Source organism: Pecten maximus, chromosome 8 (genome assembly GCF_902652985.1).
Source record: "Pecten maximus chromosome 8, xPecMax1.1, whole genome shotgun sequence".
Classification (NCBI taxonomy): Eukaryota; Metazoa; Mollusca; class Bivalvia; order Pectinida; family Pectinidae; genus Pecten; species Pecten maximus.
The window spans coordinates 26,036,475-26,064,304 of NC_047022.1; the positions used below are offsets into that span (position 1 = coordinate 26,036,475).

The window sequence follows — 27,830 nt, forward strand, 5'->3', positions numbered from 1 at the left end:
CAAGTAGGCTAGTCCACAGCATGCATGCGGGGCCTAATGACCAAAATACGTAACTGTGGCGAATATAGCTTTGACATAGGCCTACGGATGATAGTACCTCCCATCAAGGCGGAGTTCCGTGTAGCCTCACAACAGTGATGAGTTCAATCGATTTCATTCAGTAATGTAGCATTAGAGGACCCGGGGAGCACGATCAACACATGACGGGAAATACTGCTGCAACTACAGAGCTGAAGACGAAAGATGGGGAATATTCACACAGTCGGGCCAAGTGAGGCTTTGGTGATTTCAGGTAGGTAGTTTTCATCAAATGACATGCATCAGTAAACAACGAAAACACCATAAATTAAGTATTCGTATACATTCTGAAACCTTACTCATTTTTATACAGTGATAACCCCGATTTTTCATAAGATTTCAGAATGTATATGAATAGATCTACTTAATTTATAGCAGAGACATATATAGAGAGATAAGTAACATCGCTATTTCCCCGTACTAGTGGTGGCTCTCTTTATTCGTGACCACTCAAGCATATCCCTTATCGAGAGCGCCCTGTCCCCTATCAAACACACGCGAGCACAGGTAAATCGGGCTTTGCGCATGTGTGTATCGATGTACTGGAACTTATTCGACATGTTCTGGTTAATCCGCCATTACGTCAGACCAAAACATCGTCATTTTAAATACACACAAAAAGCACATCGTTTTATTTTTGCCACTACAAAAGTTACCACATTAACCAAAAACTACCAAACTTATTGGATATAGTCTTATTTATCATGCACATTGTTGTCATTTATCCGTATTTTCGAAAATCCATTGGGTCCTATTCGACATGTCCAAGTTTGTAATTAAGCAGCCATTACGTCAGACCAAAACATCGTCATTTTAAATACACACAAAAAGCACATCGTTTTATCTAGGCCACAGTGATCTAGGCCACTACAAAAGTTACCACATTAACCAAAAACTATCATACTTTTGGAATGTGGTCTTGTTTATCATGCACATTGTTGTCATTTATCCGTATTCTCGAAAACCCCATAGGGACTTTTCGAAAATTTGAGATTCCAGGCGATCTTTCCTGCGGTGTGCTTGACTTTCATACTCAAAATACAAACACTTGGACAGCAAATTGTGATATATTTCATATTGATGACACTTCTGCACTTTGATATTAATAAAATTAAAGCACATAATTGGATCTTGGTGATGATTTCAAATAGAAATTATCGATAATTATGTGTCTGGTTTTCAAGTTTTCTCCAATATGGCGTCTAGTGAAGACTGAACCGAGCGACCGCAAAGGATTGTGGGAAGGTCAGGGGCCACCATGTAGACATAAGGGCAAATAGAGAGCTGCCAATCTCTCTATATATGTCTCTGTTTATAGTGTTGTGGTTGTTAACCGACACAGAGACTTGTATGTGATATACAAGTCTCTGACCGACAGGAAACTTTTGACAGGCTGTCCTTTAATCAGGTGGTACAAGGAGTAGGTTGAGGGATTCTCTTGGCAATGTTAGCGGTCTTCTCACTTAGCCAACATTCTAAATTTTGAGGTATACAGGTAAGGTATTTTGTTGGCCAAGTGATACTAGGTGTGAAAGGTAGAACAATATACAATTATGGCCCTCTGTGTCGGGATATATCCAGAATTATGTCCCTGGGAAAATAACTCTTCCCAGGGACATAATTCTGGATATATCCCGACACAGAGGGTCATAATAGTTTTATTAAACAGAAAGAAAAAAAAAACCACAATAAATTGAATTTAATAAATTGTAATATTTTGTGGCCTTTTTGGTGTTTAAAGCATCCTTGCTGTCCAATATCGCTGTTACTTCTACTTCTGTTGATCGGCCAAATCGTGATGACACTGCCATTTCAAAAGCCGGTGTTGTTGTTTGTGTTTTTGGAACCAGACGACAACAAACGCAAAAGAGTTCCACTGCCCGACTTCCGATGCAGGCGCGTTCGATGACGAAGGGTTATTCATCGGGCGGAGGGGTTATACACCGGGGTATAATACTCTGCTGCCATGGTTATGGTTATTCGACGGGTTATACCCCGGCGACGGCATTTGCCGGGGGATATTCAATTTATAAAATGTCAGGTGATATGTTTTCGTCCAATGAAAAGAATTCTAACAAAAGTGAGGTATAATAATAGGAGATAATTACAGGTAAGGCTATAAATCTAGACTGCTTCATAAAACATCAAACTTTAATGAGGATGTCATCGTGATCTATTCTATTGAGTTATTTCTTATTTTTTTTTCAATTTCAACAGACCAAAAGGCCAATGACAGAATTGATAACAAATTAATAAAATATCATAAGAGTAAATAAAATGAATAGTAAGAACAAATACAGTATATAAAGAGCATACACATGTAAAACAGAATTATTGTCCTAAATAAATATCATCCAATATATGTCTCTGCAGACACTCATATTATGAACAGCAAAAAAAAACCTCATTCTAAAAAAAAATCTCCAAGTCCAACTTAAATCTTTTAAGTAAGACGTTAAAAACCATGTCAGAAACATGCCCAAGGTAGTTGGAATTAATTTGGACATTTTCTTACATTAATCCGGCATTTACAGGGAATAATACAACAGAGATGAGCTATTCAACCTTAAAAACCGATGTGGAACTAAAAAGTTAATTTCTCTTGTGAAATAACTACAAAGTTCAATCAAGCAGGCTATGTACAGATTTGAATAAACATATGATATATATGAATTAACGTCTACATTCCAGACTAGAAAAGTTGAATTGTGTACACATTTGCAAGTAAGATACCCCGATAGACATTTTACATATTGACTACCGTGATCTGTGCTAAATAAACATAAATGCAACTTCCAGTTTTAATCAGTATTGATTGTTTTGTCCTCTTTGATATACAGTTACATGTAATATGCAGCTTTGATCATTTTTTTCTTGCAATCACGGCAGATCCTCCTTTTGGATGTAAGAGGATGTGTCGACATCAGTATAGATACCAGTTCACTTCTGAATTCCCTCATATGGAAATTAACACACATCTTGTATTTCAATTTTTGATGGGTCAGGTTTGCGTTGAGGGCATTCTAAATTATTTTATATGGAAAGTCATTGGAAAGTATAGTTACAAACAATGTGTGAACAGTGTAACTTGAGTGACATGGGAAGGCAGTTGTGCAATTTTCTAGTAGCATTTCAAAATATATGTTAAAATAATATTGCAAGTGTCATAAGACATAACATAACCAGAAACCCATCTACAGTCTATATTATTTATAATTCTTTTGTATTCGTAAAGATACAAAAAAACTTTAATTTGAGATGAATTATAGATATACTTTGATTGTAACAATTAATTAAATATACAAATGTAATTAGACTTCACATCTGATGTATTGATCCCAGCCCACATCAATGGAGCTCTTCTATATTTACTGTATCCATAACGGTATACGTATGTGCATGCATGTACAAAATATTAACTATATGGATAAAGTAAAGCAAACATTGATCATACCGTAAAATAATAATACATGTACATTCATTTAGGTAAAAGCATATGGTATCCGTAGTTTACAACTATCACATATCTCATATAATATTACATTTCTAAATCACAGTATCGCACACAAGCAGCTAACAATAGTATCATTAGCTTCTACAAGGGTAACTCATGAAAACTGTGACCATTATAACTTGGAGTATATTTACTTATACATCACAGCAACATATAGCCCTAAAAGTAGTTCACAAATTAACCGTGGTGTTTGGGTGAGAAGCTGTTTAATGTGTGTATTGTCTTTTCCTATCAATAGGAGGCTGCTTTGGTGGCACTGGACGAAAGGTGATTGTAAATGGCTGGGGCTGGGCCTGGTGTCTTTTCACAGATGTACAGAGGTAAGTATGCACCAAGTAGGAGTGACCATCTCCAATTCTCTATTACTTATTACTTTTAGCTGTCCAGAAGCCAATTAGAAACCAGATTACAGTAAGAATTCTGTCCCAACATATATTAAGTTTTGAAGAATCCTTGAATTTAATTCATTAAAAATATTGAGAACCTTATTCCATGTGTACTTTAATATAAGCTTAGCCATTTAAATCAGATATGCTAGTAGGTTTTTTTTTTTTTTTAAACGTCCTATTAACAGCCAGGGTCATTTAAGGACGTGCCAGGTTTTGGAGGTGGAGGAAAGCCGGAGTACCCGGAGAAAAACCACTGGCCTACGGTCAGTACCTGGCAACTGCCCAACGTAGGTTTCGAACACGCAACCCAGAGGTGGAGGGCTAGTGATAAAGTGTCGGGACACCTTAACCACTCGGCCACCACAGCCCCCTGTAAGTAGGGTTAGCATTTAACATTCAAAATAGTTCAGATTAGTGTTAGCTAGTCTACTTACTGAAATATACTGAAACACCAGCTGCTAGTTAATATAGTCTAGTTATGATTTTATACACTTATACTGAGAAAAAGCCTTCATATCTGGTAGAATAAACTAGTACAGTATCATTATACTAGCACCACAGTTAATAGATCAAAGCAATTATTTCTGTTAGTTTCTGCTATTTTTTTCCTTTTTGAGAGGGTGAAGGCCTGGTGGATTTTCACTTTTAAAAAATGGAACCGAGAAATATATAGATCTATAAGCATAGACAAACAAGAGGCCCAGAGGGCCTGTATCACTCACTTGGATATTATAGTAATTATGACAAAATAATTCAAGTTATATTTCAGATAATTTCCTAATTTTGAACCGCCTCTCCTAATAATGGTTCAAGTTACAGGTGGACCAAATCCTGTCATTCTGGAAAAAATAAAAATAAAAGTATTTTCCGTATTGGGCCCCCCCTTCCTCACATCCAAAAAGTACATCCTTCATTTATACAACATTAAATTAGATCTCATTTTGCTAATAATGCTCGAGATCGATTTCATCAAAATCCATTCAGGCATTCAGGACAAATAGGGATTTAAACGATTTACCTCAATTTCCCCTATTGGACCCCGCCTCTCAGTCCCCAGGAGGTGCAAGTCAATATTTACACAAACACTGTTCCACTTCCCCAAAGGATGCTCTTGAGCAATTTTTGTTCAAATCCATTTATAACTTTATGACTAGGCCATCATTAAAAAATTGTTTGTTTGTGGTTACCCGACCGACTCACTAAAATAGCCGCGACTCAAAAAAATTTTTGGACCTTTGCCATTTTTTTTTTTTTACCTGCTGCTTCCCCCAGTGAAGACACAATTGACAACATATATTCAAACTAGAGATAACAACAAACGTTTTTTTTTTTATACAGGTTTAATTCCCATATTGCAAGTATTTTTTTAAAGTTATACACATTTGAAAAAAAATTAATAAATTTTGTAAAATATCAAAATATTAATTCAGTCATGGGGGAAGTGGTATACAAAAATATGTGACATTGAAAACATGAAATGTTCATTGGGTGTGCTTTTTTATTTCTTTTCAAACAATTGAGAGTTGTTATGTTGTTGGATAATTAACCAGTTTGAAAGTTCTTTTTCTTGTTAAACTGAATTTATATATAAAAATATAAGATCAGGCATATGTATTAAAAAAGAAAAAAAAAAAAAAAAATACCTACCTACCTACCCAGTGAAAAAAATGTGGGTCGGGTAACCACAAACAAACAATTTTTTAATGATGGCCCTAGTAGTTATTTAAATGACTAAGTAGTATCCATAAATTCAGTCCAAACAATACATGAAATTTCCCCAAAAACATTCTAACTCCCAATTTGGTGTGGAATGAAATTTAATTCAAATATTATTCTTGCTATCAGGCCTTTTACATTATAAGGTACTGACAAAACCTGGTCATTTGAAACATTTTGTTAATCAATATAAGAGGGCCTTTGCCTGTTATGGTCATCTGACAATTGAATCATTATAGAAAGCAAAATTTCAGCTAATTTCCATTTTTGAGCCCCTACCCTCTGACCCCAGGGGTCACACGAGTATCATTTATATAAAATATGATTGCCTTCTCCCAATGACGTTTGCTACCAAATTTGGATGTAATCTACCCAAGAGTTATGAAGGTGTAGGGTTTTAAAGCAAAAATTCACCAAAGTTCCCCTATTTGTGGCCCTGCCCCTCTGACTCCAGGGGTCACACCAGCCTCATTTATACAAAATATGATAACCGGATAAACCCTCCATTAAGGATATTCCACGCCAAATTTGGTTGAAATCCACATGAGGTTTAAGAAAGAGTAGGGTTTTAAAGCAAAATTTCAGCAAAGTTCTCCTTTTTGGGCTCCGATCCTCTGACCTCAGGGGTCGGACCAGCCTCATTTATATAATACAATATGTGCATTCTTCCCCAATGTTTCACACCATATTTGGTGGTAATCTGCTTTAAAATTTGGGGTTGAGGAGGAGTAGGGTTTTGAAAGTAAAAGTTTTACGTATGGCGGACAAGGCACGATGGCTATAGGTCATCCTTGGTTAGAAGGCCTAAAAATCAACCATTTTTAATGTAGGATTTCCCTGGAGGTGATGACATTGAACCCTGTTTGTGAGAGTGTGGAGACCTCAGAGGGTGTCCCAGTTACTTTGACATGTGTGGCCCAGTGTGAAATCATTCAGGAACCCCTGATGATGAAGTTTGCCTTTGAGCATTTCCTCGGCAAATCTGTCCATCATATGGAGCACGTCATTCTCCAGACTCTGGAAGATCGTCTCCGTGCTGTTCTTGGTATGATAGTCCTTCCTTTACAATACATTGAAAGTAATGTGAACACTAGATTTATTATGGCTTCAGTTGTAAAGGTAATGTAAAATTTATTATCACCGTGTGCAGCCTCACAATTGGAACATAAAATGATCACTTTAATTATATCGTGCAACTCTTAATTACTTCCTGAGATGCAGAAATCCTACTTATACAAACATGTAATACAGATATATTTGAAGAAAATGCATGCATATACATAGAGAATTCAGCATATGTATCTTTCAGCAGGGAATTGCACTAAACATTTCAGACAGTTAAGTAACCAAAATATTCCCTAAACTAATGCACATCATTTTAAGTAATATATATATGTTTAGAAAAAGATATGAGGAAACTTTGCTTGCCTTGTTGGTCACCCTGCCGCCATTTTGGTGCCATACTGCCATCCACCAAAAGCATCATAATCAACAATAAATATACACACTTCTAGTATTGTCATAAAACTATTGTGTTTCCCAGGTACATCAAGTGTGGAAGCGATCTGCCAGGACCGAGAACAATTTGCTCAGCTGGTCCAACACCTTGCCGCCCCTGACGTAGGAAGGATGGGTATTGAAATTCTGAGTTTCACCATCAAAGACATTGTTGACAATAAGCAGAACTTGCAATCCCTGGGTAAGGCAGACTGCCAACGAGAAACGTGATGCGGACATTGGTGATGCAGAGAAGCTATAACAGAGATGCTGGAATAAGGGGATGAGATACAGTTTTATGTCTCCTGTTTGTTGTAACCATGTCTTTCTGTCCAATGCTATATATCCATCCCATTTCATTCCAAATCAATGACATAGTTTTAAAACTCCTCATGGTTCATAATACAGTGGAACTAATATAAAAATATCATGCACAGTATATGAATGTTTGGTCGGTTTAGAAAGGGTTCAGTTTGGAGAGGCAGTCCATTTTGACTGGGCAGGATCTAGAGATGGTATTGGTTGAATGTTATTTTGTATGGTTGAAGCAGCGTTAAAATTATGAAATATAATATAAAAAAAAATTAATTTCAAAATAAATTTCATTACATAAAGATATATGTATAGATGGATTGGACAACAGCCAGGACACTAATTGGCTCTATGTAAGCCTGCCTGACAAACTCTTTCATTCCAAAATATTTTATTATTTAATAATACATTTGAATTACATTGTATATACAATTATATAAAAATATATTAATGGATTGGACAACAGGCTAAGCCTATATTGGTCCTGTCCGAACTTTTGATACAAATACGGTAGTTGTATTTTCTAAAAATAGTTCATTCAGATGTGTATTAATATAAATATAAGAAAACAAAAAGAAAGGAATATAAGAAAAATAGAAAGATATGTATTGCACAGCATTGTGAAAACACTAGGATGGTTTAAGGGAGAAGAATCTAATTAATTTATTATATATTCATGAAGAAGACTAAGGCATAAAGGAGAAGAAAAAGAAGAGGAAGAAGAAAAAATAAATAAAAAAGAATATACAGGAGGGATTTAAATGATTAACCTCAGTTTCCCATTTCATCAAAATCTATTCAGGCATTCAAAGGCATTCAAGACTCGGAAGGAATTTTAAAAAACATGTTGACCTTTGGACAGACAAAGGTTGCTCAAGTGGAAAATCTGCTATCAGTATATGCAAACAATGTCCCAGGGCCATCGACAGGGTGCTCATATAGATGTACATCAAGTAAGTGTATGTAATGGTTGTATTCAGTGATCTGATGAAGCATAAAGCTTGATTAATCCATGGACTTTGTATTTAAAGCTATGTCCAATGGAGTCAAAGTGTGGTGACCCCAATACGTCAACTTGTACGAGTAAACAAAATAGAGAGAATTTTGAAGTTTCACGCCTGATTTTGTGTACTAATATCGAGAAATCGACAACATGTTATGGTTTATCTTAAAGATTGACCATTTCTCTTTAATTTAAGGCCTACTTCGAGTTAATCTAATGATTTGCATTTCAAGTAAATCTTAACTTAGTAAAACTAGACAGTCTGAGAGATGGAGACAGAAGCGAGATACAGAAGGGAGAACATCAGGAATGTAGGTGTGTACTCTGGAAGAGAGAGAGATATCATCAGGAGATTGTCGATGTTGGAGAATGGAGGTGCGAGAAATTGATTGTTGTTGAATATTAACAGAAGACCAAATAAAAGCTGGAACTGGAAAGATGACTTGAGTTATAATTCCCATGACACCAATAAGAACGAAGAGTGTCCAGTCACAGCACTTAGAAATAAAAACATCATATTTCAAGCCTGAAGGTGTTCAGAACCTTTCTGATTTATATGTACTCTTATATGTTATTTTATAAAACGAGTCGGGCACCTGTTGTCAAAATTAAGATGCATGCAGCTGTGCTATTTCTAACTATTTGAATGGCTTAATTACTTAGTTTTATGGGAACACGATTTGTTTAGGTTTAAGTAGCTTAATTCACCAGCAAAAAGGGACAGCTTTGACCTTGTTTTGAATGTGACAGAAAACTACATTTTGACTGCTACTCATATTTTTAACTTGTTATTGAGTGCAATGTGTTCGTTTATTGTCCAAAGCATTGCTGAAATTGAAATTTGAAGTTGAGCTATTTCCTTGAGCACGAGTGTATAGAGAGTGTATAGAGAATACCCGGTACATGGTTAATGACTTAAAATATAAATTGTATTTTGGCGAGGGTAAAGAAAGACTTTGACTTTCTGTCAAAAGCAAAAAATACATGTTATACTTAAGACACTGACCATGTATTCTATTTATCCTTCAAAAGACATCAAAAATAAGCATTTTGAAGTGAATATTATATGAAATGGTATCAACAATGTTCCAAAATATTTTGTTTTTTTAAACGTTTTAACTTGCAATTGGAAGTAGGTCAGTTGAATTGACACACATGCTTATTCTTATTAAAAAAAAGCTGTTTTCCTTCACTATCGAATACAAAAAAAAACGTGTTTTGGTAGTATTCTGACAATGCAGATGCCAGTTGCAGGATAAATACTATACTTTGCCTGCCAACACTTCTATAAGGAGAATTTCTCTTGGCTCTTCAGCACCGAATCTGGGTAATTTCACCCTAAATCCCTTTTGCCATAGGCCTATAGGTTGTTCGCCCTCAATGAAAATTTAAGGGCGAAACCTTGTTTTTTTTTTTTTTTTTCATTTTAGTACATAGGTGCTTAGCACATTTATAAGTCCAAGACCGATTATATAGACTAATATATACTATAATCGGTCTTGGACTTATAAACATTCTAAGCACCTAAGGCTATGTTTAGTAGAGCTCTTTAAGTCACAAATCAACTTTCATCAAAATCAATTTAATGTGTTACAATGTTTTGCTTTTTAGCTCACCTGCCCGAAGGGCAAGTGAGCTTATGCCGTGGCGCGGCGTCCGTCGTCCGTCCGTCGTCCGTCCGGCCGTCCGGCCGTCCGTCCGGCGTCAACTTTCCATTCAAGCAACTTCTTCTCAATAACCAAAAGGCCTAGAGACCTAATATTGGGCCTGTAGCATGCTGGGGTGAAGGGCTACCAAGTTTGTTCAAATGAATGACCTTGACCTTCATTCAAGGTCACAGGAGTCAAAAAGGCTAAAATCTTCAAACGACTTCTTCTCAACAACCAACAGTCCCAGGGAGTTGATATTGGGTCTGTAGCATGCTGGGGTAAAGGGCTACCAAGTTTGTTCAAATGAATGACCTTGACTTTCATTCAAGGTCACAGGAGTCAAAAAGGCTAAAACAAAATTAGACGACTTCTTCTAAATAGCCAAAAGACCCAGGGACTTGATATTGGGTCTGTAGCATGCTGGGGTGAAGGGCTACCAAGTTTGTTCAAATGAATGACCTTGACCTTCATTCAAGGTCACAGGAGTCAAAAAGGCTAAAATCTTTAAACGACTTCTTCTCAATAACCAAGAGTCCCAGGGACTTGATATTGGGTCTGTAGCATGCTGGGGTGAAGGGCTACCAAGTTTGTTCAAATGAATGACCTTGACTTTCATTCAAGGTCACAGGAGTCAAAAAGGCTAAAATCTTTAAACGACTTCTTCTCAATAACCAAGAGTCCCAGGGAGTTGATATTGGGTCTGTAGCATGCTCGGGTGAAGGGCTACCAAGTTTGTTCAAATGAATGACCTTGACTTTCATTCAAGGTCACAGGGGTCAAAAAGGCTAAAATCTTTAAACGACTTCTTCTCAATAACCAAGAGTCCCAGGGACTTGATATTGGGTCTGTAGCATGCTGGGGTGAAGGGCTACCAAGTTTGTTCAAATGAATGACCTTGACCGTCATTCAAGGTCACAGGAGTCAAAAAGGCTAAAATCTTTAAACAACTTCTTCTCAATAACCAAGAGTCCCAGAGGCCTAATATTTGGCCTGTAGCATGCTGGGGTGAAGGGCTCCCAAGTTTGTTCAAATGAATGACCTTGACTTTCATTCAAGGTCACAGGAGTCAAAAAGGCTAAAATCTTTAAACGACTTCTTCTCAATAACCAAGAGTCCCAGAGACCTAATATTTGGCCTGTAGCATGCTGGGGTGAAGGGCTCCCAAGTTTGTTCAAATGAATGACCTTGACTTTCATTCAAGGTCACAGGAGTCAAAAAGGCTAAAATCTTTTAAACGACTTCTTCTCAATAACCAAGAGTCTCAGGGAGTTGATATTGGGTCTGTAGCATGCTGGGGTAAAGGGCTACCAAGTTTGTTCAAATGAATGACCTTGACCGTCATTCAAGGTCACAGGAGTCAAAAAGGCTAAAATCTTTAAACAACTTCTTCTCAATAACCAAGAGTCCCAGAGGCCTAATATTTGGCCTGTAGCATGCTGGGGTGAAGGGCTCCCAAGTTTGTTCAAATGAATGACCTTGACTTTCATTCAAGGTCACAGGAGTCAAAAAGGCTAAAATCTTTAAACGACTTCTTCTCAATAACCAAGAGTCCCAGAGACCTAATATTTGGCCTGTAGCATGCTGGGGTGAAGGGCTCCCAAGTTTGTTCAAATGAATGACCTTGACTTTCATTCAAGGTCACAGGAGTCAAAAAGGCTAAAATCTTTTAAACGACTTCTTCTCAATAACCAAGAGTCTCAGGGAGTTGATATTGGGTCTGTAGCATGCTGGGGTAAAGGGCTACCAAGTTTGTTCAAATGAATGACCTTGACCTTCATTCAAGGTCACGTCGATCAAGTATGCTTAAATCTTTAAATGACTTTTAGTGAAAAGCCAAAGTGCAGAGAGACATTATATTGGTCCTGTAGCATGCTTTCAAATAACTGCAGGATCCATATATGAAAAGATCACTGCATTGCAGGTGAGCGATTTGGGCCCATTGGGCCCTTGTTTGATATAACATATTAGGCCTAGTATGTCCGTTCTTGGCTTCGATGATAAATGAACAGAAAAGAAAGTTTGGAAGAATCTATGTTTAATAACTTATTTAATAATTTGTAGACTAAAAAATATATACCACCTGACGAAAAAAAAATTAAAAAGAGGGCAAACGGGCCCCCGGATTTAGAGCGAAATGACCCCTCACCATCAGCACCATGATAGTAGCCCAAGTATCCTCTGGCTCTAGCTGCGATAACATAGCTCTGGACGACGGACGGACAATTTCTGACAGATTGAGAGCAGAGTAGGCAGGGTATAAATATTTGTTCTACCTCAGAGTGCACTGCTATATGACAACGTGGAATTCTCTGAAACCTGTTTGGTGTCGCTAAGATTTGGGTGCAAATACTATACAAAAGATCCCAGAGGGATCATGGCGCCCACCATTGAATGATCTTTATAGGTTCCATTTAAGATTGATCTCTCTTTTTTTCCCTTCTTCTTACTAATCTGTGTAAATTGAGAAACATCCCTCCAGTACTTTTCAAACAAGGGGAACCAATATATGAAATTTGAGATTTAGTGATAATGGCTGTCTGTTGGCCATATTGTTTTCAGATTGGTCCCAAAATGCAATAAGAGGACCAAGGGGAATCTACATATGAAAGTTGAGAAAGATCCCTTCAGTACCTTCTGTAAAATAGTGATAACAAACTTCGTCAAAATCCAAGATGGCTGCCTGTCGGCCATGTTGTTTTCATAATGGTTCCAAAATGCAATATGCATAACTAGGGACCAAGGGGAACTTACATATTAAATTTTAGAAAGATACCTTCAGTACTTTCTGAGAAATAGCGATAACAAACGTCAATTGTCAAAATCTAAGATGGCTGCATGTCGGCCATGTTGTTTTCCGACTGGTCCCAAAATGCAATATGCATAACTAAGGAACAAGGGCAACCTACAAATGGAATTTGAGAAATATCCCTTTAGTACTTTCTGAGAAATGGCGATAACAAGAATTGTTTACGGATGGACGGACGGACGAAGGGCGATTTGAATAGCTCACCATCTGATGATGGTGGACTAAAAATCGGGCGTGACATAACACCTGCCTTCCCGCATATGTACTGTGGATAAATGAGATTTATTTACCCCATAACATTCCCCATTGTTCTATTCCGTCCGCTCGCTTCAACTTCATTCTCTTCTCAACATTGGTTTCAAATTCACCCCACTGCTATTTTCCCCATTTTTCAATGAAACTAGACTGTGTTCATAATATTTTTTGTGGATCACTTTTAATTGTCAATGCAAAGAACGCATCTGCGAACGTAGAAAAATATTTACTTGGAGGTAAATCAGCGACTTCTTTATGATCGAAATAGGAGAAATATAACGAAATAGATCTACTACAATCGGTATGTGGAAAATTTTTGACATTCCATTAACTACCGTTTTCACATCATGATAATCGTTGAATCTCGCCGTTACAATGAAACATGGGCGCCGCCATTTTTTGTGTCATGTGATCGAAAGTAGTACAAAATGGTTACTACTTTGGTCCGAGTCTAGTTTCGGAGAAAATGACGAGGGGTTCCGATTGAGCATAAGAAACCGCTGATTTACCTCCAAGTAAATATTTTTCTAATATTCTCAAATGGTAATGTTTTGTTTTGTCATCGTTGTTTCGAGTGTCAAGTAGGGTATTTCTGTTACTAAATACATATAAATTCCCTAATTTTCTTAAATGGTTTTGACGCACAGATCTCATCCCTGATTCTTTTATCTTTTAAGATATATATATATATTTGTCGTGACAGGTCTGATATAAGTATCATGTACATCAATATATGCCAAATTTTGTGTAATAGTAAGGTGTCTATAAACATCAGCATTCCTACCATCTCATTATGACAGCCATATTTTATAAATTGCAAGATTTTCAGAACAGTATGAAAATGACGAGGGGTTCCGATTGCGGAGGAACGTTAGTTCATGTTTCGTAATAAAATTATTCCAGCATTTAATTTTGTGCTAAGGTGTAAATAACATTTTAAGAATTTAGAACAATGATAGTTATTCTAGAAAAGCAAAAAATGTTCTTTGTCATAAAACTATTTCAAAATAATTTAGATAAAATACTAACTATAAAGCAGTAACGGAAAAGGAGTCATCCGGATATTCTCTTCTCGATTAACCTGAGCTGGTTGCAAGGGTATTATTTTTTTGTTATCATGTTTTATGAAGTTAATTAAAATTCTCCAATAGGATCTCTCTCTTTTTTTTTAGAAAATAACTGAACCGGTTTAAATTCATCAACGTTTAATAATTTAATTAGGAGCGTGGTATTGGAATCGTTTGGAATGATTTTAAGCGAAGAATTTCCTAAATTTATATTGATAAACTGGATCGACCTGGTGGATTGTTTTAAACAAACTCGATTTTTTTAATTCAAAGGCTTCATTATCAATATGACCGAATTAATCTTTATTTATTTTCATAATTTTTATTAATGTAAAGATTTAAAGATACATTGTGATCAAAACGTTTGATACCAAACCAGCTGAAGTGCACATTATGATTTACATGTCTTACCCTCTTTTCTTATCTAACGCTTCACCACTGTTTATCATGATTTCATTTCAAGAACAATCGCAGAAAATCGACATGTTAATAGCATTAATTTGTAACTCCAAACCCAACAAATGGGGACACAGGGATTTGAGCGAGGGTCTATACGGACGGAATAGAACACCTATAGATGGGACTAAATGGGTGTTCCGGGGTAAATAAACACCTCATTTATCCATATATGTAAGGTAGGTGTTATGTCACGTCACACTCGATTTTATTGTATTACCAAATTCTTAGTGACACCAAACGGTGTCTGATAATTCCACTTTTTTTTGGGGGGGGGGGGGGGGGGGGGGATTTTTACAGTTAATTTTTTCTGCCCAGAATGAAAGGCAAACTTTTTTTTTGTCAAAACATTTCAGCAACAATCTTTTTTTTCATATCCGTTATATCAAAGTTTAATAACTCTAATATTTTTACTTCCATTAAAGTGTTAAGATTTGTGATTTCATCATCCGTTGATATCTATATCCGTTTATAAAATTTGACCATTCATCCTGTACAGCAGACTATAAGTAATTAACATTACGAGATTACGGCGCTCGTGAATCCACTTAATCAAGGGCCAAGCTACGCCCCTGGCAGTCCATCTTTTCATTGATAAGAAGAATACAGGTATATATTGATTGGCCACTTAGTAAAGATAATTACGTGTTTTTGGTGTGATCCATAGGTTTAATAAAATAAAGTAATACTAGCTGTTATAATTTTGGATTCTTTCGATCTTTTTAATGCATCAAATCAAACTTGTTTTGTAATCTTAAAGGAGCAAGCCCCTTTTAGCTCTAATTTACAAACTTTTTTCCTGTCAAAACTGCCAACAAACTATTTTTTTTTTTAAATCCCAGACGAAAATCCATCGTAATTACGAAATAGAGATTTGCACGGTAGCACTAAAAGCATATATCGGCCCCATAGTACTGAAAAGGCTAATGAAAAGCTAATCTATAATCACTGTCAAAAAGCTAGTATTGATAAAAGTTTTGATTTAAATAAATGATTTTGTTAAACTTTTAACAAAGGATTCGGCACAAGTTGTAACAACTTATTACGTCTTCATCCAATATACATGATATATAGGAGACTGGTAGTACAATAAAAACATATCCATACAATGATAAATACGTGTTACTATAGAAAATATGTTGCTGAATCATACGTTCATACATCTAAATACGTTCTAATTACGGTCCAAAGTAAGATGCGGGGTTCTAAACAAAAGAGATAAAGGTTTGGATAAGAGTCCAAAGTAAGATGCAGGGTTCTAAACAAAAGAGATAAAGGTTTGGATAAGAGTCCAAAGTAAGATGCGGGGTTCTAAACAAAAGAGATAAAGGTTTGGATAAGAGTATCCCTTTCATTCATTCTCACAAGGGTTACCACCAGAACATGCGGCATTATTTACAAGGTTTGCCCTTAACAAATCAACAGAAAGTTAAATGTTTTACATACAAGGTTGCGACATGCTTGTAGCAGTTTAAAATATGATTTGTTTCGAGTTAATATAATTAATGATCCATCAGTGTGAATGTGGAAATGAATGTGAAAATGTTGTGCATTATTTTTTAGAATGTATATTATATAGAAGACAACGTGAAATTTTATTCAACAACATTTCTCAATATTGTAATGTCACAATCAATGTTGTTCTTTGTGGTTCTCCAAACCTGTCAGACGAGCAAAACGGATATATTTTTGAATCCGTACAGACCTATATTAAAAATAGTAATCGGTTCTAAGGTCGCTTACGAATATTTCACTTCAATAGATTTAAAAATAAATTTGAGTCTAAGCCTTATGTGCAAAATATTTATACGATCTCTGATACTAAAATATATGGGTGGGAAAGACTGACTTTAATGAGATAAATCTAACAATGGTGGTTAGGTACTGCATCATTTAGGCCCACTATAGGGAAAGTAAAAAGTATTTAAAACGGTGACATACATAGTATGTACGTCCCTGGTATAAAATAAGAGCCGAGAAGAGAGTCTAACTGAGGAATCCTTAAGTATATGTTAATTTATTTGTCATATAATATCCGGATAATTTTGTCCGACATCCGGGCATGTGGTTTTGATTACATACATCAGTCTGTTTACTACTAATTTGCATATGTTGTAGGTATTTACAAATACTGCTGCAACTACAAGCTGAAGACGAAAGATGGGGAATATCCACACAGTCGGGCCAAGTGAGGCTTTGGTGATTTCAGGTAGGTATCTGAAAACGTGATGTTATCTTTCGTTTTCATCAAATGGCATGCATAATGGTAGTGTAAGAAGAAAGTCGGTCAGTTGACCCACAGATTCTCTTGGCAATTAGAAGCTGTCGCTTCCGGCTGACCCATAAATGGCCGCATTTTACATGTTAACTATCGTGACCTGTGCTACATAAACATTAAAACAACTTCCAGTTTTAATCAGCATTGATGGTTTTGTCCTCTTTGTTATACATATGCAGCCTTGATCGATTTTTTTCCAGCGATCGCGGCAGATTCTCCTTTGGGACACAAGAGGGTGTGTCGACATCGGTATGCCGAATCCCTCATCTGTAAATGAATGCATCTCGTATTTCAGTATTTTGATCATGGGTCAAGTTTGCTGCATTCTAGATTATTTGATATGAAAGTCATTGGAAAGTATAGTTTCAAACAATGTGTGAGCAGTGTAACTTGAGTGTCATGGCGAGTGTAGTTGCGCAATTTTCTAGTTGCATTTCAAAATATACATGTACGTTATGTTAAAACAATATTGCAGCAAGTGTCATAACACAACATAACCAGTTACCCATCTAGAGTCTATAATATTTATAATTCTTTTGTATTCGTATAGTTAGATATTAACATTGAAATAGTGAGGAAATTCAATAAAAAGCGTTCATTTGCATTGAGATGAATTATGTTTAACTTTGATTGTAAAAAAAAAAATGCACACAGTTAATTAATTAACTGTTAGCCTTCCTAATCTGACCCCCCAGTTCTTAAAGTCTTTGATCAACTAATATATATATATGCTTTTCAAGAAAAACTGGACTTTTGAATGTTGACATTAATGACAAACTTGTGTGTTGTAAAAGACAAATTCTCAAAACACATTCAATGGAGCTCTTCTATACTTGCAAATTAATTGCCTTATAAGTTATAAAAAAAATTATTTTGATGTTCGTATGTGCATGCATATACATAATATTAACTAATGGATAAAGTAAAGCAAACATTGATCATACTATAAATAATAATATTAATATTAAGGTAAAAGCATGATATAAGTAGTTTACAACTATTACAGATCACATTATATAAATACATATTACATTTATTTTCTGATTATTACAAGTATATACAGTGAGTCTTAGAAATATCAAAGTATCACACACAATATTACCTAACAATAATATAATTAGCTTCTACCAAGGATAACCCATTAAAGCTGGTAATCAGCTTATTTCCAGTGGGGTACTTGATTTAATAATTTCAAGTTTTTTATATACCACTATATCTCAGCAACATAGCCGCCTCAATAGCGGTTCACAAATTATCAACGGTGGTGTTTGGGTAAAGATGCTATTTAATGTATGTATTGACTTTCTGTCAACAGGAGGCTGCTTTGGTGGCACTGGACGTAAGATGATTGTAGGTGGCTGGGGTTGGGCCTGGTGTCTTGTCACAGATGTACAGACGTAAGTATGCACCAAATAGGAGTGACCATCTCCAATTTTCTATTACTTCATTACTTCTAGCTGTCCAAAAGCAAATTAGAAACTAGATTACAGTAATAATTCTGACCCAATATGTATTAAATTTTGAAAATCTTTATATTTAATTCATAAAAAAATCTTTAGAACCTTATTTCATGTATACTCTTATATAAGCTTGCCATATGCATTTAAATCATTAATTTATGTGAGTTGGAATATCATTTAAAATTCAAAATAGTTCTGATCAGATGTTAGCTAGTCTTCTTATTGAAACACAGAATTTCTACACAGTGTCACTCCAGCTCTGTGCCACCAGCTGCTAGTACAGTTTAGATTCTTTACAATTATACTGTAAAAAACCCCTTCTTATCTGGTAGATAACAACTTTTATAACTACAGTAGCATTATACATTCACAAGCATCACAGTTGATAGATTTGTAATCATGCAACACCCATTTACTTTTGGTGGTTTTTGTAAATATTTTCCTTTTAAGAGGGGATTTTCACTTTAAAAAAATTGAACAGAGAAATATATTTATAAGCAAATATAGACCAAACAGACAAAAAACTAAGGTATCACCATTCACCAAGTGCATGTGTATGTATAAAATTGATATTAAACAGAACTGCAAGCAATATTCTTGCTATTGGGCCATGTACATAAGGTAATGACATAACCTATGATGCTATCATCTAAGGAACTGACCATCTAGACTTGCAACTGGCGATTTGAAACAATTTATTAGTCCCCTGCTGTTTGAAAAACGAGGGGACTATAGATTTACTCACCGTCTGTCTGTCTGTCACGCAACAGTTGTCCGGACAACTCCTTCTAAAGTGCTGCTCCGATTTTAATGAAACTTGGTATACATGATCAGTATAACATGTAGTTGTGCATCCCATATTTTTTTTTCGAATTTTTTTTTTTCAAAATGGCCGCCGGCTTCTCATTGGTTGAGGCTTGTCCAGACAACTCCTCCTAAAGTACTACTCCGATTTTAACAAAACTTGGTATACATGATCAGTATAACATGTAGTTGTGCATCCCACATTTTTTTTCAGAGTAAAAATTCCGAAATGCGAGTAAAAATGGCTATATCTCATCACCTGGCGAGTAAAATAGCTCAAAGTCAAAGATCATTTGAGGTCATATGTCACTTTTTTTTCGAAATTAGAGCTTGCCCGGGGCATAGCTTCCGTGTTATTTCACCTACGTTTAACCAACTAGGTATACTTATATGTTTTTGTTTTTTGAAATATTTGTTGTCCACAACCTGAAATATTCTTCCTGTTGTTCTGTTAGGAAAACTAGTTTAATATATCTATTGAAGTTCTGTCAAAAATAAATGGAAAGTAAATACGGTAGGTGCACTCCTAGGTCAGGTGGCAGGGGACTTTGTATTGCTGTCGCAATACTATCCATCCTTGTTTATTAATAAAACCCACAATTTTTATTGTAGTATTTCCCTGGAGGTGATGACATTGAACCCTGTTTGTGAGAGTGTGGAGACCTCAGAGGGTGTTCCAGTTACTGTGACAGGTGTGGCCCAGTGTAAAATCATAAGGGAGCCGGAGATCCTGAAGACTGCCTGCGAGCAGTTTCTTGGCAAATCTGTCCAACATATTGAGCATGTCATCCTCCAGACCCTGGAAGGTCATCTCCGTGCTATTCTGGGTATGGTGTTCCTTCCTTTGCTTTATATAAAATTAAGTACTGTAAACACTATACAGTTGTAAAAAAATGTAAAAACTATGCACTCCTTTGATAATGGCAAATTGAAATCTCTAGATATTGGCTGTTCCCAGGCTGTTTGTATTTCGATTCTTTGAGTTTAATACATATGTCCTTGGTGAGACACTTAACATTGTGCCATCCACCACAAGCACTTGAAGTCATCATAATTAACAATAAATCAAACTACTATGTTTCTCAGGTACATTGAGTGTGGAAGCTATCTACCAGGACCGAGACCAATTTGCTCAGCTGGTTCGAGAAGTTGCCTCCCCCGACGTAGGAAAGATGGGTATTGAAATTCTGAGTTTCACCATCAAAGACATCTTTGACAATGTGCAATATTTGCAATCCCTGGGCAGAGCACAGACTGCCAATGTGAAACGTGATGCTGATATTGGTGTTGCAGAAGCTAACAGAGATGCTGGAATCAGGGTATGATATACAGTTTTATGTCTCTTTTGTGTTAGCCATGTCTGTCTCATGGCATCTATCCCATTTCATTCCATATCATTGACATAGCTTTAAAACTCCTCAACAGATTTGCTTCATATCACATTTTTCACCATAGTACAGTTGAACTGATCATACACGGTACATGAATATTTGGCCAGCTTAGAGAGGGTTTAGTTTGGAGAAGCAATCAATTTTGACCAGACAGAATCCAGAGATTATATTGATCAAATGTCGTTTTGTATGTTTGAAGCAGTTATGTAAGTAAATGATTCATAGAATGCTAAATCTATGGGCGAACTTGATTCTGACGTGCCGGTGCGCCAGTGGCAAGGGGGCAAAATTACTTGATTGTGTCCCGAATATGCGAGCACGCAATTCCGATACGTGCCGATTGGCGTAAATTCAACAGATCATACCAATTCTGTGATACAGGGTGGTTTGGTTTTGGTAAACAGATCATACCAATTCTGTGATACATGGTGGTTTGGTTTCATCTTTACCATATTTATTATGTCAGTACACAATTAAATCATTATGCCCCTCTAGTTGGTGTTGCATACCAATTTGCCTACCACATGTGTACAGAGTATGCCCCAAGACAAAGCTTACGACAACAATCGCTACAGGTGTTGATTTCACGGAACAGAATATTGTCATATGTTCAGGGCTATGGAAAAGTTACATATTTCGTCAGGAAGAATATTGTCACATGTTCAGGGCCATCTTAAAATAACATATCTCAACAGAAATATGATGGAGAGTTATTTATAAATTGTTAACTGATTCTATTGTCAATTTATTTTTGCTGCTTTCAGATTGTGTTCTGAGAGATGGTTATAATTTTATCTCTTCATGATGATTTTCCTTACAGGAAGCTGAATGTGACAACAAGAGAATGGATGCTAAATTCAAAGCTGATACTAAGATAGCTGATGCGTCCAGAGAATACCAGATGCAAAAGGCATCCTTCGACATGGAAGTCAATGCAAAGGTAAAAACATTGTCGCGGACTTGTTCTCTAGATAGAGTAAAAACAGGAAACAAGAAAAGATCTTAGAAGAATGCTTTCAGTGGATTTTCAGACTTTTTCCATTAAACATTTTAGCCCACTGAGTTTTTGAGCTCATTTTTTATCCACATGTAAGTACTATACCAAACACACAAATCATTTTGCATTAAAGTATTATGCCTGAAGTTGTACCCGGTACCCAGTTTTAAACATACCTTTTTGACTCAATCCTGTCATAATGTATGAGAAGACTCATTTAAAACTCATAACAAACATCTTTCTGCAAAATTGGATTGAAATGTATTGCATGTTTTCAATTTGACTTGATGAAGATGTGAAGTTTGGTGAAATAATGATAATATATAATATGTATGTGAGAAAAACATCATGGCAATCACAATAATAAGCAGAATTAATATATGTCACATTGGTGACAAATTATCTTTAAACTTGATGGTAATGAAATAAATATTTAATTTGTTTCATTCCTATCTAGAAAGCAGAGGCTGAATTGGCATATGAGCTGCAAGGTGCCAAGGAAAGGCAAAGGATCAGAGCTGAAGAAATTGAGATTGATGTCGTTGAGAGAAAGAAACAGATTGATGTTGAGGAGAAGGAAATCTTGAGAAAGGAGAAAGAACTGATGGCTACAGTGAAACGACCAACAGAAGCAACAGCTTACAAAACAGAACAAGTTGCTGAGGGCAAAAGGTTAATGAAATCAATTGTATCCCTCTATTGACCTGTCAATAAGCTGATACTAGGCCTCAGTTTCATCAATACTCCTTAATCTAAGGAAATTCTTTAACTTAGATTTTCATAGGAAAGCCTAGCAGAGTTCAAGGAAAGTTCCTTCACTAGGATAGTATCCTTAAATCCAATAATGCTTTCCTATGGAAACTTTGAAGTTGAGAGATTTCCCCAAGTTACGGAATGATGAAACCGTGACCTGGTGATAGCCCACTTAGGTCTGTTTTTGTGATCAAATGCTTTTGTCAATCAATAAGTCAACCCTATCTTTGAGTTGTTTGTTGCCTTTCTAGGTTTATTGACAGTTTAATATTATCTAACAACTACCTTGGGTTGAGTCACTCTTTGCTAGAAGACTCTAAAATGTTCTTTCTTTTCTTAGCTTGTGACTCATCACTTTCTTATATTTTCTTCTTTATTTTATGTCAAACCATTTAACAATTAAAATCCTCATAACTGAAAAGAGTTAAGTCTGATAATGTAAGAAAGTACACATTATTTACACATTATTGGACATATATTCATATATATTGTATAATCTAGAACACAAACTGTGGAGGCTGCCCGAGCTGACGCCGAGAGGATCCGACTGGTCGGAGGAGCTGAAGCTGCGGCCATTGAAGCTGTTGGTAAGGCAGAGGCTGAGAAGATGAGGCTTAAGGCTTCAGCCTACAAACAGTATGGAGATGCTGCTATGCTTAGTATGGTGTTGGAAACCCTACCAAAGGTAAGATTAGTCTCGACCATAACCATGAAATAAATATTGTTATGTGATATGATTTCCTTTAATTTGTTTTTGGTAGCAGAAATGGTACATTTTGGAAAATCTGAATTTTATACACTAGGAGAATACATCTAGGTACAAATATGAGTACTATATATGTAGAGAATTAAATACTTTAAAATTTGTTTACCATAATAATTATGGATAATATACAATTTAAATTTAGATTCAACATGGATGTACATCAGTCCCTCCATTTTATGTTTGGCTTACTTTAGTTTATGAGCAAGTAATGACGAGGTTTACATTGTCAGAATATCAGAAAAAAATTTAATAATATTTTTATATCAAAAATTAATTGACGGTCTGGATTATAGAGTTCTTCATATATGTATCCTTTTTGTAGATTGCTGCTGAAGTGGCAGCACCGCTGTCCAAAACTGAAGAAATTGTCATGATTGGGGATGACCGCACCACAAGCGAAGTTAGCCGACTTGTTAGTCAGCTCCCGCCAGCGGTACAGGCCTTGACTGGGGTAGATCTGTCAAAGGTATGATTCTCTGTACTTAGCTTTCTTTAGATATTTGCATTTTTTGTGAGTGAAGCTTTCACATTGAAAAACAGTTAATTCATTTTCATCTTTAAATCAATATAAGTAAATTTCAAAAAAAAAAAAAAAAATCCATTGTCCACATTGAATAAATTTAATATTCTGTTTTTAATGAAATTTATTTCTTAAATCTACAATACTAACATAATAATTCATAATCAATTAATAATTGAATAGAGCTGATGTTTTCTTGATATTAACTTAAAATATTATCTCTTTTCAGGTTCTTTCAAAGATTCCTGGTGCCAGCTCCTAAATATCATTATATCAGTCATTGTAGCAGTAAAATAACAATGCCACACCCTCTTATCCATTTCAAACTCGTAGAGGATTACCCCTTCTAAAGACAATAGGCTTAACCATTTCATTGTACTATGGTTTTATAGGGGTAAAATAGTTTAGTAGACCTTCAACTCCTGAACCAATGCAAAAGACAATATAAATGGAATAGTCTATTATGACTGCCTATTGTTGGAGGGTTACTATGAACTTGTTTCAGTGATTTTTAAGTGGATTTCAAGTGTAGGTGTCCTTTTATTTGCATGCACAGTGTATATAATTTGTAATTATAGTTGGAAATACATGATTTCTGGCAGACGTAGCAATATTGTACTTCTACCCTCAAGCACAGGTTTGGACTCGATGTTTTACTGTATTAGGCTGAGTCCATGCAAAAAAAAGGGTGGAATTCATTTTATCCAGATTTTGAAAATAAATAGAAAATCTGAATCATTTACCAAGCTCAGATTGAAACTGGAACACTGTATTGTTTAAAATCATCACAATGAAATCTGATGTTATGGTTTATATTAATTAATGAAATAGATAAATCTTGCAGCATCATGGTAGGATGATTGGTCTGTAGTGTAAATTAACCAAAGACCTTACATAACCTTACATAGATCTCATCTGATAGTTTTGGTAGAACATTTTACAGAAACCATTATTTCAGTGACAATATATGTTAAATCAAAATTTGAATGACTATGTAAATTATTTTTATTTATCACCAATAATCTATTTCATGTTTTAAAGTAACATCTGTTGAAACAGTAAATGAACCATCTATCGGGTCCTGTTTTTATTCATTAATAATTTGTTTCCGTAAATTTGATTTAGAGCTATGATGAGTCTTAATACTTCTCCTTTAGGTTCTATAGAATGTTAAGATAGACTGAATGTTAACAAATTTTTAACCAGTAGTATTATATACAACACAAGTCAGTATCGAGTTATCCTGTGTATTATAAAGAGGTTATTGGGTAAAATAAAGATGCTGTATATGTGAGCAAATTGAAATACTTCAGGAAAGCTACACGCAACGCAGAAATTTAGAAAATGCAGATTTCTCTTTTTAACAAATTAAAATCCTGTTGGTTTATTTAAAACTGTATTGAAGAGGGATTGCTCATTTTAAAATACTCGATTTTTATCACAGTATAATGTTATGTTCCTACAGGGAATCATTTTTTTCTGTTGAATACTTTATATCCGTATTTAGTATCCTAGTCAAATGACTAATGTAATCGTTCATCATATGTATATTCTTAAACAGTCTTAATGATTTACATTATTCATTAAAAAGTTAAACTATTTGCACTTCGTCATGAATTGAGCACGAAAAATAACTTACAAGACGTGACCGACAAAACTGAATTCATCCTGTATGTACAATACAATTCAGGAGCGAGCAAGTCGGGGGGCCACAATGTAGTCTTTGTCTAGGGGATGGTGCCTCTAGGTAATGAAGACATACTGCAATTTTTTCTTACCTTTCAAAAGTCAACTCATCATTGACGGCAATTTGACGCATATTATATCCATAAAAATGTGTAAATTATGTCAAAACATTGAACTTGTATTAGTGGTGTCTAGCAGCATAATGCAGGAGTGTGATTTAAAAAAAGAAACTGGAAGAGTTCTGAATAAGATACATGTAGCATAATTAATTCTAAACAATCCATAGGGAGAGGCTTGATAACCGTGTTTAGGTGGTGTACTTGCCGATTTGTTGGGTAATATTTATTTGACACAACTCTTTCAGTGGAAATCTAATAAACTTTTTTTTCCACCGCAATGTGCAACAGTACTGTAAAACTAGGAAGTGAGATCTAGTTTTCATTCTGTTGCTTGTTTTGTGAACTGTTTAAAATGATGGTATTTGTTTGTTATTTGTATCTGTTGTCATTGTATGTAAACCCCCTTTACTTTTCTTACTATTATTTAAAACAAATCCGTCAAGCTGTGAATTTTTTACAATTATTATCACTAGAATATTTTTCTCCAATCTTACTTAATTTGAATATTGATTTGATTGGATTAGTGTTAGCTTCATTTTGCCTAAATGTGTCTTAAAACTACATCAGGTAATAATACGGTTCCTACATGATCCAGCCAACAGTAGATTTAATTGCTTTGTCGTTAATTTCTAATTCAGGAATCGTCTCTCAAACATTAAGCTAAGATTTTGAAACATTTAAAGAAGCTTTTATGATTTTTATCTTGTTATTGTGTTGCTGGGGTCTTCACTCTCCTGAATATGACTGATATGTTAATAACATCTTGTGTACTATTGTATGGTAGTTATGGTCTTGGGGGCATTTTTACTGTGTTAATATCAGATAGATACCGGTATTCACGTTTTCAGTCATATCATGTAAACGTGATTACTTTTAATATTTTCCTTTTTATCAATATTGTCCTGTTTTACAATTTATAATGCAATGTTTCATGTTGTGACAAATAATTTCAAATTAATCTGACAATCTTCATTAATAACAAAAATAAATACAGCACTTCTTTGTATTTTGCAGCAAACAAGAGAAAAGGCTGCTTGAATCAAATTGAAAAAAGTTAAACTTTTAATATCTTGCCTGTATGACTCCTGTTTTCAGAATTCATTCTATCATAACATTGAAATCTAAGCAGATGTCACCTATGAAAATTACATTATAATATATGTGGAATATATTGGAAACATCTACTCTATATGGTTGTGCCTTGTGATTTTTAAACTTTAGTTAGATAATATTTTGCAATCCTGTCCATGGATTCTTAAATCACAGATTCTAAAGAAGATTTACGGATGTTTGGTACTTTCCCTGCTGAAAACAAAGTAGACATTTTCTGTTGTTTTGTAGCCATTTTGTGATATTTTGTAAACAATGGCATGGAGACTAAACAATGGCTTTTGTCACAGAACAATATTCCAATATCTTCTTTTGATTTCCAGTCCCGGCACATTCGATATGTAGTAGTAATGCATTATTACTGTCCACTTGTAGACTAGTGTAGGATTAGTATCCCCGTGTTGTGACCAGTTACTCTTGTTGATCCATTAATTAATAGCATTTGTGTATCTACGCGACACTGGAATGTTTTATAACAGATTCTGCCATTTTGATATTTTCACCTGTTAGTTTTACGAAGGAACCGGATAAATAACTCGCACCTCGAAATGTGATATGAATTGCATCCATTAAAAAATTAAGAGTTTCATGAACATTCGGAACAAAGTTAACTAGATTCCACTGTAAAATAGTCAATTGTAACAAAATCAAATATTTGTGATTATTGGGACATAATTCATATTAATAAATTCAGCCATAGTCTTGATTTAATACTGGTCTTATAACTATTATTATTATACAGAATATATATTCTGTACATTATTTTATCCTCGTTGACTTCTTTGGAAGGTGGGGGTTTCCCGATAAATATGATAAAATACAATACAGTCTAAAGTTAACTCACAAATCTGTAACAAGTGTTTTCCGCGTGCATCCCGTATATTGAATGTTATATGTATAACTAAACTGTAATATGTAAACGACTTTGTAGCTCATCTCTATTTACAAGAATTTGTTTACTACAATAAAAAGACATTAAAATACAAAACAAATCATTAGCTTGTTTATGACGGTCGTATTAGGGAATGTGAAAAGGCGACACTGATCAAAATAGACTGGTAACCGGAACTTCCGGATATGGACGACTGAACAACTAATTCATCCGGACACAATATATACGTTACAGGACGATTAAATACACGCAGGTGAATTTAAAAAGACGGTAAAGGTGAAGAAAAAAAAAAAAAAAAAAAACAATCACAGA

At 35.2% G+C, this 27,830-nt stretch overlaps 1 protein-coding gene across 3 annotated transcripts; it reads left to right on the forward strand.

The window, feature by feature from the left end:
* Nucleotides 1–70: 70 nt before the first annotated feature.
* LOC117332993 (flotillin-2-like) lies at nucleotides 71–27,614 on the forward strand. Of its 3 annotated transcripts, none has more exons than XM_033892097.1 (10): nucleotides 71–292; nucleotides 3,831–3,912; nucleotides 6,528–6,595; nucleotides 19,965–20,111; nucleotides 20,371–20,603; nucleotides 21,496–21,615; nucleotides 22,130–22,344; nucleotides 22,927–23,110; nucleotides 23,514–23,657; nucleotides 23,941–24,400. In XM_033892097.1, exons 1-10 carry the CDS (start codon nucleotides 244–246, stop codon nucleotides 23,971–23,973), a joined length of 1,275 nt encoding a protein of 424 aa, XP_033747988.1. In that variant the 5' UTR covers nucleotides 71–243; the 3' UTR covers nucleotides 23,974–24,400. The 3 variants fall into 3 exon arrangements, with proteins under 3 accessions (XP_033747988.1, XP_033747989.1, XP_033747987.1); XM_033892098.1 differs by lacking the exon at nucleotides 71–292 and adding an exon at nucleotides 1,555–1,573; XM_033892096.1 differs by lacking the exons at nucleotides 71–292; nucleotides 3,831–3,912; nucleotides 6,528–6,595 and adding exons at nucleotides 16,820–16,951; nucleotides 18,336–18,417 and having other exon boundaries at nucleotides 19,897–20,111; nucleotides 23,941–27,614.
* The last annotated feature ends 216 nt before the right edge of the window (nucleotides 27,615–27,830 follow it).